The following is a 17394-nucleotide window of genomic DNA, read 5'->3' as shown; positions in this document are numbered from 1 at the left end:
AAGTTAGATGCATGTAAATATTTCAAGTGCCTAATTTGTGTGCAGTTCAGGTACTAAAGTGGGCAAATGCCCAGTTATTCACACATCTGACAATGTAAGAGACCAAACCTCTGGTTTGAACTTGAACTTGCACATTTGTTATTTGTGTACATGTTAGACACATGCAGATATTTTTTCCTAATTTTTAAATTTTGACCCACAATGTAAATTCATTTGCAAACTTAGGGGAAATGAAGAGTTCAGAAATAAATGGAGTGCAAATTTAAGATTCATAATAGAGATAATATGTTTGTTTATGACAATGGATTGGGCTAATCACGGTAGGCTGTACTACGGCAAAAAATAGGGATCTGTGATCTGAGTATTGTGAGAGACGGCATGTCTTTGAGTCCTAAACACAGAGCAGCATTTCAATCATAGCAACAGCTCCATGTTAACCTTTTAAAAAGAAAATATCAAAGCATGTTTCATGCTGTTCATGGTTTCATTTACAAAATACAAAAATCCTTAGTGGGCTGTAAAACTGTTATAAACTGATAAATATAGGAATAAGAAGAACATAAGAATGGCCCTACTGGGTCAGACCAAGGGTCCATCTAGCCCAGTATCCTGTCATCCAACAGAGGCCAGTGACAGGTACCCCAGAGGGAATGAACAGAACAGGTAATCATCAAGTGATCCATCCTCTGTCGTTCATTCCCAGCTTCTGGCAAACAGAGGTTGGGACACCATTCCTGCCCATCCTGGCTAATAGCCTTGATGGACCTGTCCTCCATGAATCATCTCAAAATTAGAGCTTGTGCTTTTTATTGGTTTTATTTTTTATTTTTTTGTAGCTGGAAGGTCACAATATCTTCTCCAAACTGAGCTCCAGCGAGTACGAGCAGGTCCTGGAGATCATCCGCAAAGCCATCATTGCCACAGATCTTGCCCTGTACTTTGGAAACAGAAAACAGCTGGAAGAACTGCATCAGACAGGAGCCTTAAACCTTAAAAACCAAGCACATAGGTAAAGGAAACAAGCAAACATTCATAACTTGAAGAAAGAACCTTGTTTCTGCAAATGACAACAAAGAAGAATTAAGATGAGAACTTTTACCATGCACACAATATCTTGTTCTTTACACAGAGTAAGCTCTACGAGCAAATATAGATGCACAAATATAGTATTCCAGCTATAAAAGGACAATTTACAGTGTTCAGATACTTTATGTTTAAATCTATCACACTGACATTTCATTGCTTTCAAACTGTTCCTATTGAGGAGTTCATTAGTAACTCAGGCCCCAGTTCTGCAAATTCTTACACACATGCTTAACTTTACACCTGTCTCATTGACTTCAAGGGGATTATGCATATTTGTGAAATTATGCACATACATAAGTGTTTGCAGGATCAGGGCCTAAGTGCCTGAGCCGACTCTAGTTAAAATCAATTAATCCTTTTAACGGGGATTACCTATTCACACAGTTAATATAAAAATACTTTTAGCCCTAAGGCCTGATTCTCCTCCCATGCCAGTGTAAATAATGAATAGCTGCATTGACATCAGTAGAGTTATACTGGTTGGAAACCCGGGGTTAGTGAGAGGAGAATCAGCCCCCTTATCCTTGAGAATTAGACCACAGAAACATCTGGTTTTAGAATATACATTCACACTTGCATGCCTAAACAAAACCTAAGTTGCACCAGGATTCACCTCACCTACCTAAATCCTTGAAAGCATGAAAATAAGAATTAAGGGAAAAGTCTCCAATGTCTTTTGCCACTTTCACATAATCTGCATCACATTCTATAAGGCATTTATTCTACCTCCAGCACATACTGAAAAGCAGTACATACCCCAGCTTCACCCAGCTTGGTCTGTCATGCCAAATCTTGATAGTGATCTCATACTCTCTTGAATCAACAGATTGACACATCTGACTGCCACACAGTCCATTTACTCTGCTTTAAGATGGCTGAGGTCACTATTAAGGTTTTGCTAGACAGAGTGAGTTGGATTAAATCTATGTATGTATTACTTTTGGGCATGCAAAACACAGAGATTGTATGGGATGTTTTTTCATCCCTGCCAAAATAAAAATCGGAGCACTACCGCTACACCATATTAAAATATTTGGTATAGGGGAGAATGGACTCTTGAGCCAAGTACTTCAGAATTTGGTCAGCTGAAAGCACAAAAGATCACAAGTACCTTTCAACATAACTAAACTCAGAAATATATACTCAAAGCATTTTTGCATTAACCTTTGAAATTTAAAATTTCTGGATAAAACAAAATAGGATAGATGCAGTTTTTTAATTAAGTATTTTTAATCATGTATGAGAGGATACAACAGAATGAACATTACTTATCACAATATGAGTGTGCAGCATTTTTGTGACATGTAAAAAGGTATTTAAATATTTTAGCCCCTACTTTCTCCTAGTATCTCAGATTCTAATCAGTTAACTCTCTGAATTGGTTTCGGGTAATACAGGGTGTTTCAAATTATTCATGTTTTTGTGCTTTATAACTTTTTAATTGTCATTAGCAATAATTACATTAAACATTTATGATATATATTTGCCATAAATTCTCAATTCAGATGTGCAATTCCAACATATGTCCTTAATTACAAATACCTGTAAATTACAAAGGCCCAAATACCTATTAAAAACAAACAAACCCAAAGCACCACACAGACACATTCCACCCCTCCAAACCAAAGTAGCACAGTCTGACAAGACTTTTCAAAATGATTGAGCGAGAGAGTGAGTTTCCTGTGGAAAATCCCAGTTTGACCAGTTTTCAGTCCCTCTTTATGTCTTACACTGGGGCAAAACTGGTACTTGAATGGAAAACACTCTGGAACAAGCTTCCTGACCATGTAAAGAATAAAAATATTTCCACCTTGGCTGTTTCTTATAGCACCCATCATTGTAGTATCTTGAAACTCAGGGAAAGCAACAAGTTCCTCTATCCCCATTGCTTCCCAAGCCCACTTTGAAAGCAACAAAAGTGGATTTACCCTCCTGATGGCAACTCTGAGAATGTCCCAAGAACTGAAAAGTCCTTCTTAGAGCTTGGAAATTTACCAAAATAGCAATTCTGAAATAATTATTACAAAACAGATATTTTGATAAATTTCCAAGAGTAGACATGCCATTATGTAAATTAACAATAGAAAATGAGCTCTGGGCTAAACTTACTCATACGAGAGTGGGCACGTATATTAGTGTTTAAAAATGAAAATACCTGACCACTGATATCCTTGGACTACTTAATGTTTATATCTCTGCATAATTATGAAAGATCTTCATTTTGCTCATATTTCCTACACGTTATATGTATGGCCCTAAATTAATCTACCTTATAATAAAAAGACAGGCTATTAACACAAACAAAATTCTAATTTACTACTAACACATGTTCAAAACAGACTAGGATCATATAATAGTTAAAATACAAAGGGACGTTTTAGTATAGTACCAAGTCAGATATAATAATTGCTTAAAAACTTCACAAATACAACAGGTATAAATCACGGGACATAATTTTTCTCAAAAGTGGATAATGTATGCTATAAATCAATTATAGCGTGATCTTCCTTGAAACACTACATTTATTTACACTTGCTTGGGTCAGCCATCAAATTTTTCACTTGGCTGCTCTTGAATTGAGCCATTTTTCAATAGTATAAGCTACTGAACTGAATAAGAGTGATATGTTACTAATATGATTCATGTGATGAATTATCAATGAGCTAATATCAAAGGGGGATGGTGGAGTTATGTGGGAGGTATTTTGTAGAATCTGTACTTTTTGTTTGTTGTTGGACATATATATGACAGGACACACAAAAAGCTTCAAAACACAATAACATAAAGCTTTATCTAAATAACAAATTTCATATTCTTGTGTTCTAGGGATCGTATGATTGGTCTGATGATGACAGCTTGTGATCTATGTTCTGTAACAAAGTTGTGGCCAGTTACCAGATTGACAGCTAATGATATATATGCAGAGTTCTGGGCTGAGGTATGTATATGTCTCTTACATTTGTTCTACATATGGAAAATATTCAGATAAATGAGAGAAAGGAACACAACAGTAGGTTGATCTAGAACAGTTTTCAATAGATTACTTACCACATATGTCTTGAAATATATTCATGTATGCAAGCAGAGGTATTGTAAGCTCCCTGGAAAGCATTTGAGCATCTAAATTAGTATGGGGATTTGTCATCAACTTGCAAGCAAGAAGTATATTGTTTTCCCAAAATAAAAGATTTATATTTAGAAGGCATCTATCTCATCAAAATAGAAAGTGATTTAAGGGATAACAAGACGAAAGAGAAGAAAATCTGTACGATTTTCAGGTCACTAGTGGGAATTCTCTAAAGTAGACCTGGCTGTTTGTGATGGTAGCCTTGTAATAAGCCACAAAGCTCCCTTTACAAAGACGATGTAATGAGAATCTATACATGGAACATAGTTGTACTTGTACAATTATGTCCTATGCTTAGATAAATGAGAACCCAAATACTGTTACAATAGTTCAAAAAAACAAGAGGGGGGAGGATGACTGATAAAGTGAATGTAAGGTATTATTCAAAGAATGTTGCACTGGATTTAGCTTCCTTTTGAAGAAAGAAAAGGAGTACTAGTGGCACCTTAGAGACTAACCAATTTATTTGAGCATAAGCTTTCGTGAGCTACAGCTCACTTCATCGGATATGAAGTGAGCTGTAGCTCACGAAAGCTTATGCTCAAATAAATTGGTTAGTCTCTAAGGTGCCACTAGTACTCCTTTTCTTTTTGCGAATACAGACTAACACGGCTGTTACTCTGAAACCTTTTGAAGAAAATATTTTTAGAGCCTAAACAGATTGATAATTTCCCATTTAATAGACAATGGTTTAGATGAACAAAGATGAGAATATGGGCTAAAAAACTAAAACAAGAACTATCCTACAATTCTCCAGTTTCAGTTTCAGAAGATCTGTTGTATATTTTGAACTGATGTTGCATGTGTAAGTTGTAGGGCCTGATTCCTTTCTCTTATATACTAGGTGTGTGTCTGTTAACTTCAGTGGAGTTACTCGTGATCTACAATGGTGTGAGGCGAGAATCAGGCTCACAGAGTTGATGTTGCATGGATTTTTCATGGATTTTGTTTGTTTCTTGTCTACTGCATGTTTCTTCTGGAATTCAAAATGTGAATGATTTGGTTATTGTTTTATTGTATCTCAGTGATTCTGTAGCAAATTTGCTTTGCTTACAAGTATAAAGACCTCAATTGTAACTGCCAGAGCTGTAAACCCAACATGGAAGGGGAGAGTCAAGTTGGGGTTTTTTTTTCTAATCAGTAATAAAGGTGGGATTAAGGACAAAATTTGCCCTGCAGAGTGTTTGACTGGTGAGGATGTGCCAGAAGGAAAAACTTTAACTCGACTCCCTAATACCAGGATGTGTCTGAGAGAAACATCTCTTTACTTGTAAATGAAGGAAATTTTCTTTGGAAACTATTGACAATAAACACAGAGCCCTGCAATAATATTTTACTGGATCACTTTTCAGAAAAGGATCATCTGAGGGGGTGGCAGGTGGTAGGAGATGCATTTATTCTGGTGCCTCACCCTGTCCTAGCAGGCAGTACAGGCAAGTGCTACCTCAGGAACATAAAAGGGTCTGAAGGTTCCTCTGAAGCAGAGGAAACTAGGGGCAGGTACAGATGTATCCTGCAGGGGAAACCATAAGAACAGCCAAACTCAGTAGAAAATGTAGACTGCATTCCACCATATGTTTTGTTGTTACTTAAGTTAGCAGTAATGGTAAACTGGGGTAATAGGGTAAGTTTGGACAAGATCTAGCTGTTGTCTGTACAGTTCTCAGAGATGAGTGGAAAAGCCATTTGCTTACAAACTGCATATGAGATTAATAGCTACTTTCAATATATTGAATACAAGTTATTAATAATACCAGTATGTTTAAAATGTTATTCACTTTGTGTAAGTGTTAAATAGGAACATACATCTATATATAGGTATCAGTTGAACATAATGTTTTATTGATATATTTACAATTTTTAAGCAAGTTAGAAGCCTACCAGTGCCATCAATCATTATAATATAAAAATAATAGAATTGCAATTTGTATTTCTTACATATACCAAATACTTCTATGTCTGTATTCTATATTTTCAGATTTTTTTTTGAAAAGCACAAAAAATAAAATAAAAATTGCTTTTATATTAACATTACTCACTTTCTGAATTAGTCCTGGAGACTAAAGTGAAATTTGAGATGCATTAAAACATGAATCCTGATATGCCGTTGAGTAGCCGCTATACTCCAGAAGCAGTTTATTGGAGTATGTTTAGCAATGTACAATAGAACCCTGTTTATCCAAGCCTCCATTATCTGGCTTTCTGTATTAATCAAACCACCAGCTGCCCAGGGCTGATAGCGGCTGGGGTGGTCAGCAAATTAAAAAATCAGCCACAAGAGCGGGAGGTTGTACTCGTTGAATAAGTGACACTGATACTTTCAGTAAAATTTAGTTATTTGTTTTTTGTTTTTTTCCCTCACAAAATGTAAAAACTAAAGATTCTCTGTAAAAACACAAATTCTGCATTTTTCCATGGCAAACAGATTTCTAGGAACCCTGCAGATCAATAATTCTCTCCACCTCCTTCATACCTGCATATATTATCTAAGTTATTTGGACTCTGCTGGTTCAACTTGTTCATCTCACCTCATGCTAATTTCAGTTACTGTTCTGGTTTGTAGAAATGGCTAGGAAGACTGGACTGGACTGCCCGAACAAGATATACAAACAGACAAAAACGTGTAAACAAAGATCCATATATATGTATATCTGAGTTAAACACTGACCATATTTGCCAGAAGTGTACATATGGAAACCTCACTCGTAACCAGATTTGCGCTTACATCTGCCATTAGAGAGCAGTATGTACTGTAAGGTGTGTTTCTCTTACAGGGTGCAGAACAGTACCTGCTTTTCAAATTATTTGCCTTTTATTAATACAGTAGAGGTCTGAAACAAGCACAGATTATATCAGCAACTTAATGAGGTAGTTTCTAGAACATTTATTACTCAGTTTTTCAGTATGAAGGTCACATTAGGTTCTCTACTATTCCTGGATGTTCAAGTAATAGCTGTGGCCAAAACTAATCTTATTGCATCTATATGTTTCTTAGATCACACTTTTGCAGTGTTCTAAACATGCTGTTATGTTTTAAGACCATTGGGCAACTTTACTACATTATTCTGGTGACTAGCAGGGTGCACTGGGTTCTCTTTAGTTCCCAGGTAGAATGTAAGGTGATGGTTTTGCCCTATAAAAGGTGTGGCTCCCATATACCTGAAAGTCTGCCTCTTTCACCATGTAATACTGCAGCACTTGTGATGAGCAGAAGCACGTGGCTAGCACCATCTGTTTTTAAAAGAGGTGTCTGATTGGCAAGATACTTTCTGCGAGGTGCCCTATACTGAGAAACGTACTCCTTACCTTTGGTCCAAAATTGCCTGGATCAGCTGACCTTCAGGGCATGCTGCAAGATTCATCTCTTGGGCTTTTCCTGAATGAGTGAGTTGAGGGATGTGGGATAACTTGTCAAAGCAGATCATTATTTTATGAGGCATTGGTGACACATTTTGAGAGAAATGAGGTTGATTGTGGGGAGGACAGGTAAATCTTTATATTGATCTGTTATTTTTACTCTGTACAAGTGCTTCAACCTTGGATAGGCCCATCTAAAACAAAATTAAATACACAAAAATATATCACAGTTGTGTTTAGTTTCTAGGAGTTATTGCTTGCATTACCATTTGAGTGTATCATGCTATGAAAGGAGTCCTTGTACAGTTTTCTGAGATTGTATCTTCAGTTGTTCCCGTATGGTATGTTGAATTCTAAATACTCAGATTAAAAATAATATAAACCTGAAACACTTTTTGATTTAAGAAATCTTGATTTTCCTTCTGAATGTCCTTAGTTATTTGGGGAGTACATTACCCTTTTTTCTTTCTCTTTTCAGGGTGATGAAATGAGGAAGATAGGTATTCAACCTATACCTATGATGGACAGAGACAAGAAGGATGAGGTCCCTCAAGGCCAAGTATGGGCTATCTAAAATTAAATGTTTTATAGTTGCTGTAAGATACACACAAGTAAAACCTGATAAGGGGATATGATATTAGCCTCTAGCAAGGCATGTGATAATTTTTTGACCTGTGAGTTGTCATGCCAAATTCCACACTTTACATACAAACCCATAGCTGATTTTAAAAATGGCAACTGAAAACATCCTCCTCAGAGACATTGTTGGAACAAGAGCATGCTATTTCATGCTGTCCTGAAATATAGTGTGTTGCAGCTCTACTTCCTCTAGACCTTAGCTCTTTTTAATCAGCTGCTTGGAGAGGGCAGATTCAAAGCTCTCACTCAGAAGAATTCCACTCCCACCTGGAAGAGTAAGATTTTTGAGGTCCATTGACTAGATGCATGATTGCCACAATTATGCATTGAGCAGCAAGCCCTGTTGATAAGCAGACTAATGCAGCCATAGTAATGAAGGGAGGGAAGAAAGAGCTGCACGCACACTTCAGATTAAAGACAGCTTTTCTCAGAAATAGGATTTTCAGGTAGGAAAATAAAATAAATTTTTTCTTATGCAGCAAAACTGAAATAGAGTTGTTTTAAATTTTATTCTCTGAAAGTTAAAAGCCTTGTTTATGAAAGCGAGTGATGGTTTTAACATGTTGGTTATTAATAAATGGAAAAACATTGGGTAACTTTTTCAAAAATGCCTAAATTTCATTTTAAAAAGGGACTTAGGCACTGAGGAGCCTGTGTGTCACTGAAGGTCAATGAGACTTAAGCGCCCAAGTCACCTTGGTGCTTTTGAAAGTTTTTCTGCAATCTTTTACATATTCATGTACTTATAAAACAGAATTAAAGAGGAACTATATGAAATTCTTTAATCTAGCCACAGTCTGCCCTTAAAATGCAGACGTATGGTTGAGAGGATGAGAATTGGAATGTTAGTTTGGGGAATTCATGCCCTTTTTAAAATAAAAAAATCTAAAATTTAAAGCTCCTGGTAGGAGGGGAAACTATCTCAAGGAATTGTCATGGATTAACTGGTTTTATTCATTTTTCCACCCTACCTCTTTTTGACCCTCTCAGAGTTTGTCCAGTTTGTTGTGTATTTTTTAAATGAAAATGGTCTAATTAATACGGCCCAAACCATAATATTTTATTTTATTTTTAAGTACTGTGATTTCAGTGATAGGATTCTATGATGTAAATCCCAGATGTGTTTAATTTTGGCAAAACCTCTCACTTTTTTGCCATGGTATTAATACTGATAGGTTAAGCAGATATCTCCTTTAGAATTTGTGACAGGTCTGTAGCAGTCTGTCAGTTCTTTAAAATAAAATAAAAATTAATTACAAATATCTTTAAAAAAACCCATGGAGTGCATATAAAACATACAGTTTAAAATAGTGAGCTCCCTTGTGATGTTTAAACCTCCCTCCTCTTGCTGCAGCCCTGCCCCCTTACCAACTGCAGCCTCTCTGTCAGTCATGTCATATATTCTGTAGCCTAGACTGTAAGAATCTGAGGACAGGGACTGTATCTCCTATCTGTTGTAGAGCACCAAACACACCTATTTACACTCCACTTCCATTGCAGAGGGAACCTCTGCATCTGTGGAGGCAGAGGTAGGATTTGCTTTTTAATATGTGGATAAGGTCTAATATGTCAGTAGATAAAAAGGGGTTTACATGTCAAACCCTGTGATCATGGTACAGTATGCTATTTCACTAAAATACATTTAAAACCATATATCAGAAAAAAAGACTGGTAGCCCACACTGTGGATATTCTTGCACTAGACTGGCTAGCGTGTGGTCCTCTACTAAAGCTGTGGGGATTTTTTTTTTTTTAAAGTGAGAGGCGATAGGAGGGGGACAAATTTAAATGTATAGTGTAAGCAAACACTACATTTAAATCAGTGAAGTTACAGCAGGGCTGAATTTGGCCCCTTAGCCCTGCCTGTACTAGGGCTGTTTTCAGAAAATGTCCTGCCATTAACACCAATTCAGGTACACCAAAGGTAGCAACGTTAGGAGCCCTACCCTAGATGGGCTAGTGGCACCTTTAACGCTGTGTTGACTAGACCTGCTCTAAGCAGCGTTATGAGACACAGCATTAAAAATGTCAGTTGAGCCATCTACTGAGGGGCCCCACAGGTAGAGCTAAACCAGTATTTAGAAACAAGAGACGTTTTTAGAAAATTTCCCCAGTACACCATATCCTTAGAACATCCAGAGAATCCAAGTGTGAATTAAAATTCCAGAGGACATAAGTCAAATCCAGAATCTGACCCATCTTTGTGGAACACTGCAATATTTTCCGCTTTGAAAAGCCTTTCCACCATAAGAATGACACTCCGAACATGGACAGTCCCATCCTCCCACATGCCTCCAACCCCCAAAATGAACAAATCAACCAGCCAACAAAGTTCAAAGAGAACCTACCTCAAGCAGTATGTTTTACCCCCAAAAGGGAGAGCTGACTGCTACTGAGTTCACTTTGATGGTGCTCAGATGCTGTGGAGATGGGCAGCAGTACAGAACAGTAAGATAGGTTGTAAGTCAGTAAATTGTAAAATAAGTAAGTAAATAGATTAGTTTGGGGCTCTTTTGCAGTTAACTGTGTCATAATTTGGCTCCTGTCAATATTTTTTCCACTGTTTTTCACAGATTGGATTCTACAATGCTGTAGCCATCCCATGTTACACCACACTCACACAGATCTTCCCTCCTGCTGGGCCACTACTCCGGGCATGCAGGTGAGTAGCAGTGCAAGTTTTTGCACAGCATATATCTTGGCTGAGTGAGAGTGTGTCCCACTACATATATCTGTCTAGAAATATATGCCTCTAAATTCCAAATATTGCATGTAGACAAACATAAATGTTCTTCTCTAGCAAGTGCATCCAACACCTGGAGGCAGGGATTATTGGGTAGGTTCAGCCAACACAGGTCCATCGATGCAGCTATTAAAATCTATTTAATGTCAAAACTACCTGTAGACAAACAGGTCCATCCGTAATGTGTCCCCAGTTAACTGCCTCCATCTAGCCTAGTACAACTCAACTTCCCACTGTCTGCTTCATGCCTCCATTTTACTTGCATAACTACTGGGAATTAAAATGCCTTTTTCTTCTGTGCTTTTACTGTCTCCTCATCTCTCTCCTATTCCTTTTCTTCTGGTTGTATTCCTGTATTCTAGTTTAACAGACGTGTCTCTCTCTCCTGTGTGGCAGATCAGAGTACTCTCTTCGTTCTTCAGATCTTTAAACCACTAGCATTTTCTTTTCTGGGTACAGTGGCAGTGTAAAGTAAAGAGAAGGAAATTCTCTCACTCTCTCTCTGTCCATCCACTCCTCCATCTAAAATATACATTTGAGGTCCAGAAGTGTGTGTGTTTGTGTATACGTAGTATAAATAAAATAAGATTCCAGAACTGTCACTCTGAAGCCTACAATGTCTGAGTCAGCGTGAAGTGATGGAAACAGCTACAAGCTTGGCTGAAAGCTCTTTTAATTCAGAATATCACCAGGTTCAGTCATCACTGGGATACACAGTCTGTTATCATCCAATTTTTAAGTTCTCAGCCACTTTGACTTTGCAGATTATATCCATGTGACAGCAAGGTAAGTATCTATGCCATGCCAACAGACCTAGAACTAACGTGATTTCAGAGGTAAGTCAACAAATCACCACCCTTGCTCTACAGCATTTGCATACAACAGTTCCATTGGTTATATGACAAGAATACTCAGATGGTGGCTTACTTGGCCCAACTGCCACACCTAGGTGAAGCACAGGCTTTTAGCTACGTGTGTGTGTGTGAGACGTGGTGTGGGTACAAACACACACTGTTTACATTGTGACACTACCATTTCTTAGGGTTACGGGAAGTGGCGATACTGGGATTCTTCAAGTATGAACTTGCGGAATTTGGTTTGCTAGGAGGATCATTAGCTTCCCTGGACTGTACTGGGTACTGACAGGTGGTGCAATGAGAATACTGATCCATTGCCACCCAGGGGTCTGTTTTAGCCAGGTTACCCCAGGGTCTGTTCTAGCCTAACCTTGTTCAACCTATACATCAGTGACTTGCCACCAGTCCAGTCACAGAAGTTCATCTCTGTAGACAGCATTTGCTGTGGGCTGTAGGCTCCGACTTTCTCTGAGTTGAAGAAGTGATAACATTGCAAAGCTGGCTAACTACTTCAAGACATGGCACCAGCAGGACAGTCTCTAGCACATACCACTTCCACCATGCAAACACTAAGAGGGAACTAAACATCATAACAAATGTCCAGAGGCTGAAGCATGAAGCTTACCCAATTTATTTAGGCGTGACCCTTGACCGAACACTGACCTACAAAAGCCACCTGAGCAAGATACAACAAGGTCAAGACACACAACAACCTTCTCAGCAAATTGGCAGGTTCTTCATGCGGAGCAGATGCTCCAACCCTAAGGACCTCAGCCCTTGCCATCTCATACTCAATAGCAGAATACTGTGTGCCAGTATGGAGTCGGTCAGGGAACACCAAACTTGTTGACATGCAAATCAGCTCAACAATACACATTATCACAGGAACCGTCTGACTGACTCATCTTCCATAGCTTCCAATTCTGAGCCACATTGATCCCCCTTATGTCAGGAGGGAGATTGCAGCTGGCAAACTGCTTGAGAAGGGACGTGCCAATCCAAACTTGCCCTTGTTCAACGCCCTTTTTAGCCCACTAGCTACACATCTTTCATTATGACACTCACCATGGTCGAGGCTGCTACGCCAGCACATGACAGCAGAGTCCCTGGGGCGGGAAGACTGGTGCTTAACACCAACCACAAATCAGTTCCTCATCACAGACCCTCCTGCTCACCCACCCAGCTTCGACCTGCCACGTCATCAGTGGGTCCTTCTTAGTCGATCCAGGATTGGGCAAGGCCTCTGTGCAGCCAACCAGCACCACTGGGATCTTCGAGACAATGCAAGCTGCAGCTGTGGCACAGATCAAGCAGTTACATCCATTACTGAGTAGTGCCCGCTAACTAAATTCATTGATGGGCTCCGAGAGCGCCACTTGGCCACATTGCTTGGCTCAGCAAATATGCAAATGCTAAATAAAATAAATACTACCACTTCTAGATCTCATTGTGATGGAGGCTATTCCTGACTCTTTCCCACCCATGCATGCACATACCTTTTTTCCTCTGCATTCTCTCCTTTTCTACATATCAGATGTAAGCCCACCAATTGCCTAAATGTAACTGTGGCAGCAAGACCTACTTCTGCCTATTCCAGATGTTCCTATCTGCTTTAACATAGTTTTTGTTATTACACTGAGTTTCCCTCAGTGGAACCTTATGTCTCATTCCCTTTGGTGTTGGAGGCTCCAGACTCCCTTCCTAATGTTAGAAACAAAAGACCAAAGCTAAATCCTGAGAATTTTAAAAAAAAAAAATTAGTTCACTTAAAGTTCCCTATAAAACTACTTGTAAACAGTCTTAATTGACTGTGAATCAGTCAGCTGTCTTGTAGAGGTAGCTTGTGCGATCTTGCAACCTTGCTAATTGCTAGATTTGTACTTCCTGCGTGGGGTAGATTACTAAATAGTCATCCAGTAATATCAACAGCTGAAAGCTAGATGTTGGCTGGCTGGTCCATTGTGGCCTAAAGACAAATTGCATATTCTGTAGCAGAGCTGGTTCCCATCACAATTTTTCTCAATTATGCTGTCTTGTTTTTTTTTGTTTGTTTGTTTTTTTAATTTAAAAAAACGTATTCAACTTCCTCAAAATGTTTTACATTTATGAAAACTCCAGATGAATTTCTTCATGAAATATTTCCCATTAGCTGGATGTCTTTGAAATCAGAAATCCACCTTTGCTCAAAAATATGTTCTTAAATATTTTCATTATGAAGTAGGTGGGAAAGAAGTCTTCTTAGAGGCCACATGATTGATGGATTAACCTCAGGACTGGAAGCCAGGAACTCCTCAGTCACGTGACTGGCCTTAATTATGTTTTGCACTTATTTTACAAATATGTACATAGCCTCACAATACTTGTGTGAAGTAGTTGAGCATTATTATCATCATTTTAGAGATATGGAAATTAAGGATTAGGGAGGGTAAATAAGATGCATAAGGTTGCACAGCATATAATTGTCAGAAGTTCCAAAAAAAAAACTTTTTTGGGTTGTCCCAAAACTTTTCAAAATTTTAGGCTTATCAAAAACTCTACAAGGCAGCACGGAATGGAGGGAGGGGAAACATCATGGCAGAGAGAGAGAGACACACACACGTGCGTGAGAGAGAGATGTGCATTGCCCCTTTAAGTAGGCTGACCCCACTCTAAGTACATTGCCCTTTTAAGTAGATCAGCAAGTTGAGACAGCAGCTGCTGCCAGCAAGCTCCCTCCGTCCTAAGTCCTGTCGTGTCACCGCCCTGCTCTGTGGAGATGGATAAAGTGTGGGGGGGGCAACAGGGACACCCTGACATTAGCACCCCTCTTTGCCCCCCCCCCGCCCTGCCCTTGCACAGCAAGCAGGAGGCTCCCAGGGGCAGGTCCAAGGAAGAGGGCAGGAGCAGCACAAGGCAGTGAGGGAGGGACAGCTGAACTGTCCAGACACAGAGAACTTAGGGGAGTGGGGAGCTGAGGGGGGGCTGCCGGTCCACCCTGGTTCCAAGCCCCCCACCACGAGCTCCAACTCTGCTCTTTCTGCAAGCAGTGAACAAAGCAGGCAGCTGCCAAACAACGTTATAAGGGAGCATTGCGCAACTTTAAACAAGCGTGTTCCCTAATTGATCAGCAACGTAACAGTAAAACACCGTTAACTGGGAAGACTTTAAGTGAGGAGTTACTGTATTCCTATTCCTTCACTGCAGACATCTGTCTGAGAGTCTGTCTACATAACTAGACACTTGGTAGGACAGAATGGAGTGAATTTGTTAAAGCTCAGATAGTATGGCTGTCCTTTACTCTGCATTTGAAAACTGAATGGTTGATTTTGACCATATGTAAATATCATGGACTCACTAGATCCACAGCGATATAAATTGACATAATCCAGTTTAAGTCCTTGGAGTGATACAAGTTTACACCACGTGAAACTCTGGCTCCATATTCCATTCAGATACTTAAGCTGTAAGCAGCTGTGTTACCCGGGGTTCTTTCAACCCAAAGCTCTTGGTAACTTTTGCTCTGTGCGAGGTGGTGTCAGGAAATAAATCAGGGGAGACACGGCTGTCCGACCGATAGATGGCTGGCACAAACAGGACAACACAGGAGTGCTTTCACTTAAAGCTAAACTTTACTTAGTCTCAAGCACTTACACACGTCCGCCACAGGTTAGTAAAACACCCCCAACCCTCGATAATTACCAAAGCTGAGTGTGACTCTCGAGTGGCACAGCAGCAGCCTGTCTGCCAGTGGGGAACACAAGACGCATTCAGAGGAGGAATGCAGTCCCATTACCTCAAACTTTTCCCTCTTATTTATACATTAATAATACAATGACATGTCACTTAAAGAAAACTTGTTAACCAAGCAGTTTCAACGGTCAAGCAAGAGGTTTCTTTCTGATTATTGATTAACCAGGTGTGGGTATTTTCCCAGAGTTTGCAGCCTTGAAGCCCTAATGGACATTCCTGTGGCACATCCTGCTCTTCTAAAATGCATGTATCCGCAACTTCAACACAGTTTTTATCAGGAAGGACGTGGGGTCAAGCTGCCCTTTCTGTGGCACCCAAAACCCCCTCCCCTCCTGCCTTGGTTAAGCTGAGGTTGCTGCACGGCCAATTTACGGCCTGCTAACTTGGCTGCTTTTAGCAATAAGCAATAGTGGTTTCAGGCACTTTACTGATTTTCCAAAATCTCCCTGTACAACTTTGTTATTTGACACTTTTATGATTTGTAAAACCAAAGTTTGGAGACTTGAAAGATAGGGTAGGCCAGACTCTAAGGTAATGAGCACTCTCTTCCTCTAGGAAGGAGAATATCAGACAAGAACACCCCCCCTTATTCGAAGGCCCTTTGCTTTGGAGAAGACTGACTAATACAATAATCCTAATATCTAAAATATCATTAGCTACTTTGGCCAGCAGAATTGTATTGTCTTACTGCTCTAAATGGAGAGAGGACTTCATGAAGAATTGTGGGCTTCCATGGCTTCCATAGAGGCAAATGGCATGGCAAGAATGCTGAATTCTGTGGCATCCTGGAAAAACAACAAATTAGGCTGCCACAAAGTCCATGATTCCCTGAGTGAGGTATGGGACAGGTCACATCTCTCAAAAGCTATTGTTTCAGTTTCTCTGCAGCCTTGAGCAGGCATCACGGCATTACGTCATGCTTTCAAAGACATCTCTGCAATGATGAGGATTAGAAATTCAATTTTTATAAGAAATGGAAGCAGGTTCCTTAGCACAATTCTTTAGCAAGGGGTGAATTCTGTGACAAATTGGCAGCTGTTGAATTGCAGAACACACAGGATCCTGGCAATAGCCAGCATATACTTCCCTAAAATAGGCATCAAGATTAAAAATGTGGTGTTGACAGAAAGAAATAAGATGAAATAAATACAGTAGTAAGAAAAACTTTATTATAGACCAGTGTTATGTACTCCATAAAGCTACTTCTGTTGGTATAATGTAGCAGAACTTATTAGGAAAGAACTGTTAAATTTATATACAGGTTTTGCTCTTTTTGCATCTCCAGGGAAAATCTCAAACAATGGGAGAAATTGACACAAGGAGAGGAAACTTCATTATGGATTCCGTCCCAATCACATGATCCCCAGACCTCAGATTCACTTCCTGTGAAGATTGATGACTAAACAGCCGTGACAAATTGCTTTAACTCTAAGGCATCTCTCCTTTGTTCATTTTTTGTTTGGTTTGGTTTTTTTTTCTTTTTTGGAAAGGAAAAAAAAAAGCTACAGATGCTGAGAAGCAGATCTGCCTGTGGAGGTAATACCTACAGAGTTACCTCAGCTAGGTGACTGTCCACTAGTCTCCTGTCTAACATCAGTGACACAACATAACCAGAGAGAGACTGACAACTCAGTTGCTTCAGAATCAGCTGTCAAAGCAAACTTATGACATGTGAATATAAAAGACTGGCCTTTTCTCATGGGCTACATTGCTGAGGCCTTAATTCAAAACTGAAGGGAAAAATATTAGGGGGTACTTTTAAAATTGTATCTTTCTAGTAAGGGTTTCAATGGTACTTTTATTATATTGTACTGTGGCTGGATTTAACACCAGTGTCACTTGGGAGTTCTTGGCTAT

At 39.3% G+C, this 17394-nt stretch overlaps 1 protein-coding gene across 1 annotated transcript in view; it reads left to right on the top strand.

Moving 5' to 3' along the window:
- The window catches only part of PDE10A (phosphodiesterase 10A), a 279677-nt gene extending 262676 nt beyond the window's left edge, over nt 1–17001 (top strand). The window contains exons 18-22 of the mRNA XM_077811808.1: nt 837–1009; nt 3913–4024; nt 8049–8129; nt 10782–10870; nt 16823–17001. Coding sequence (XP_077667934.1) covers nt 837–1009; nt 3913–4024; nt 8049–8129; nt 10782–10870; nt 16823–16940 — 573 coding nt within the window. The 3' untranslated portion in view covers nt 16941–17001. The remainder of the gene's footprint in view (nt 1–836; nt 1010–3912; nt 4025–8048; nt 8130–10781; nt 10871–16822) is intronic.
- The last annotated feature ends 393 nt before the right edge of the window (nt 17002–17394 follow it).

Source organism: Eretmochelys imbricata, chromosome 3 (genome assembly GCF_965152235.1).
Source record: "Eretmochelys imbricata isolate rEreImb1 chromosome 3, rEreImb1.hap1, whole genome shotgun sequence".
In the NCBI taxonomy this organism is placed as follows: Eukaryota; Metazoa; Chordata; order Testudines; family Cheloniidae; genus Eretmochelys; species Eretmochelys imbricata.
This window is presented reverse-complemented; position numbering and strand designations above follow the sequence as displayed.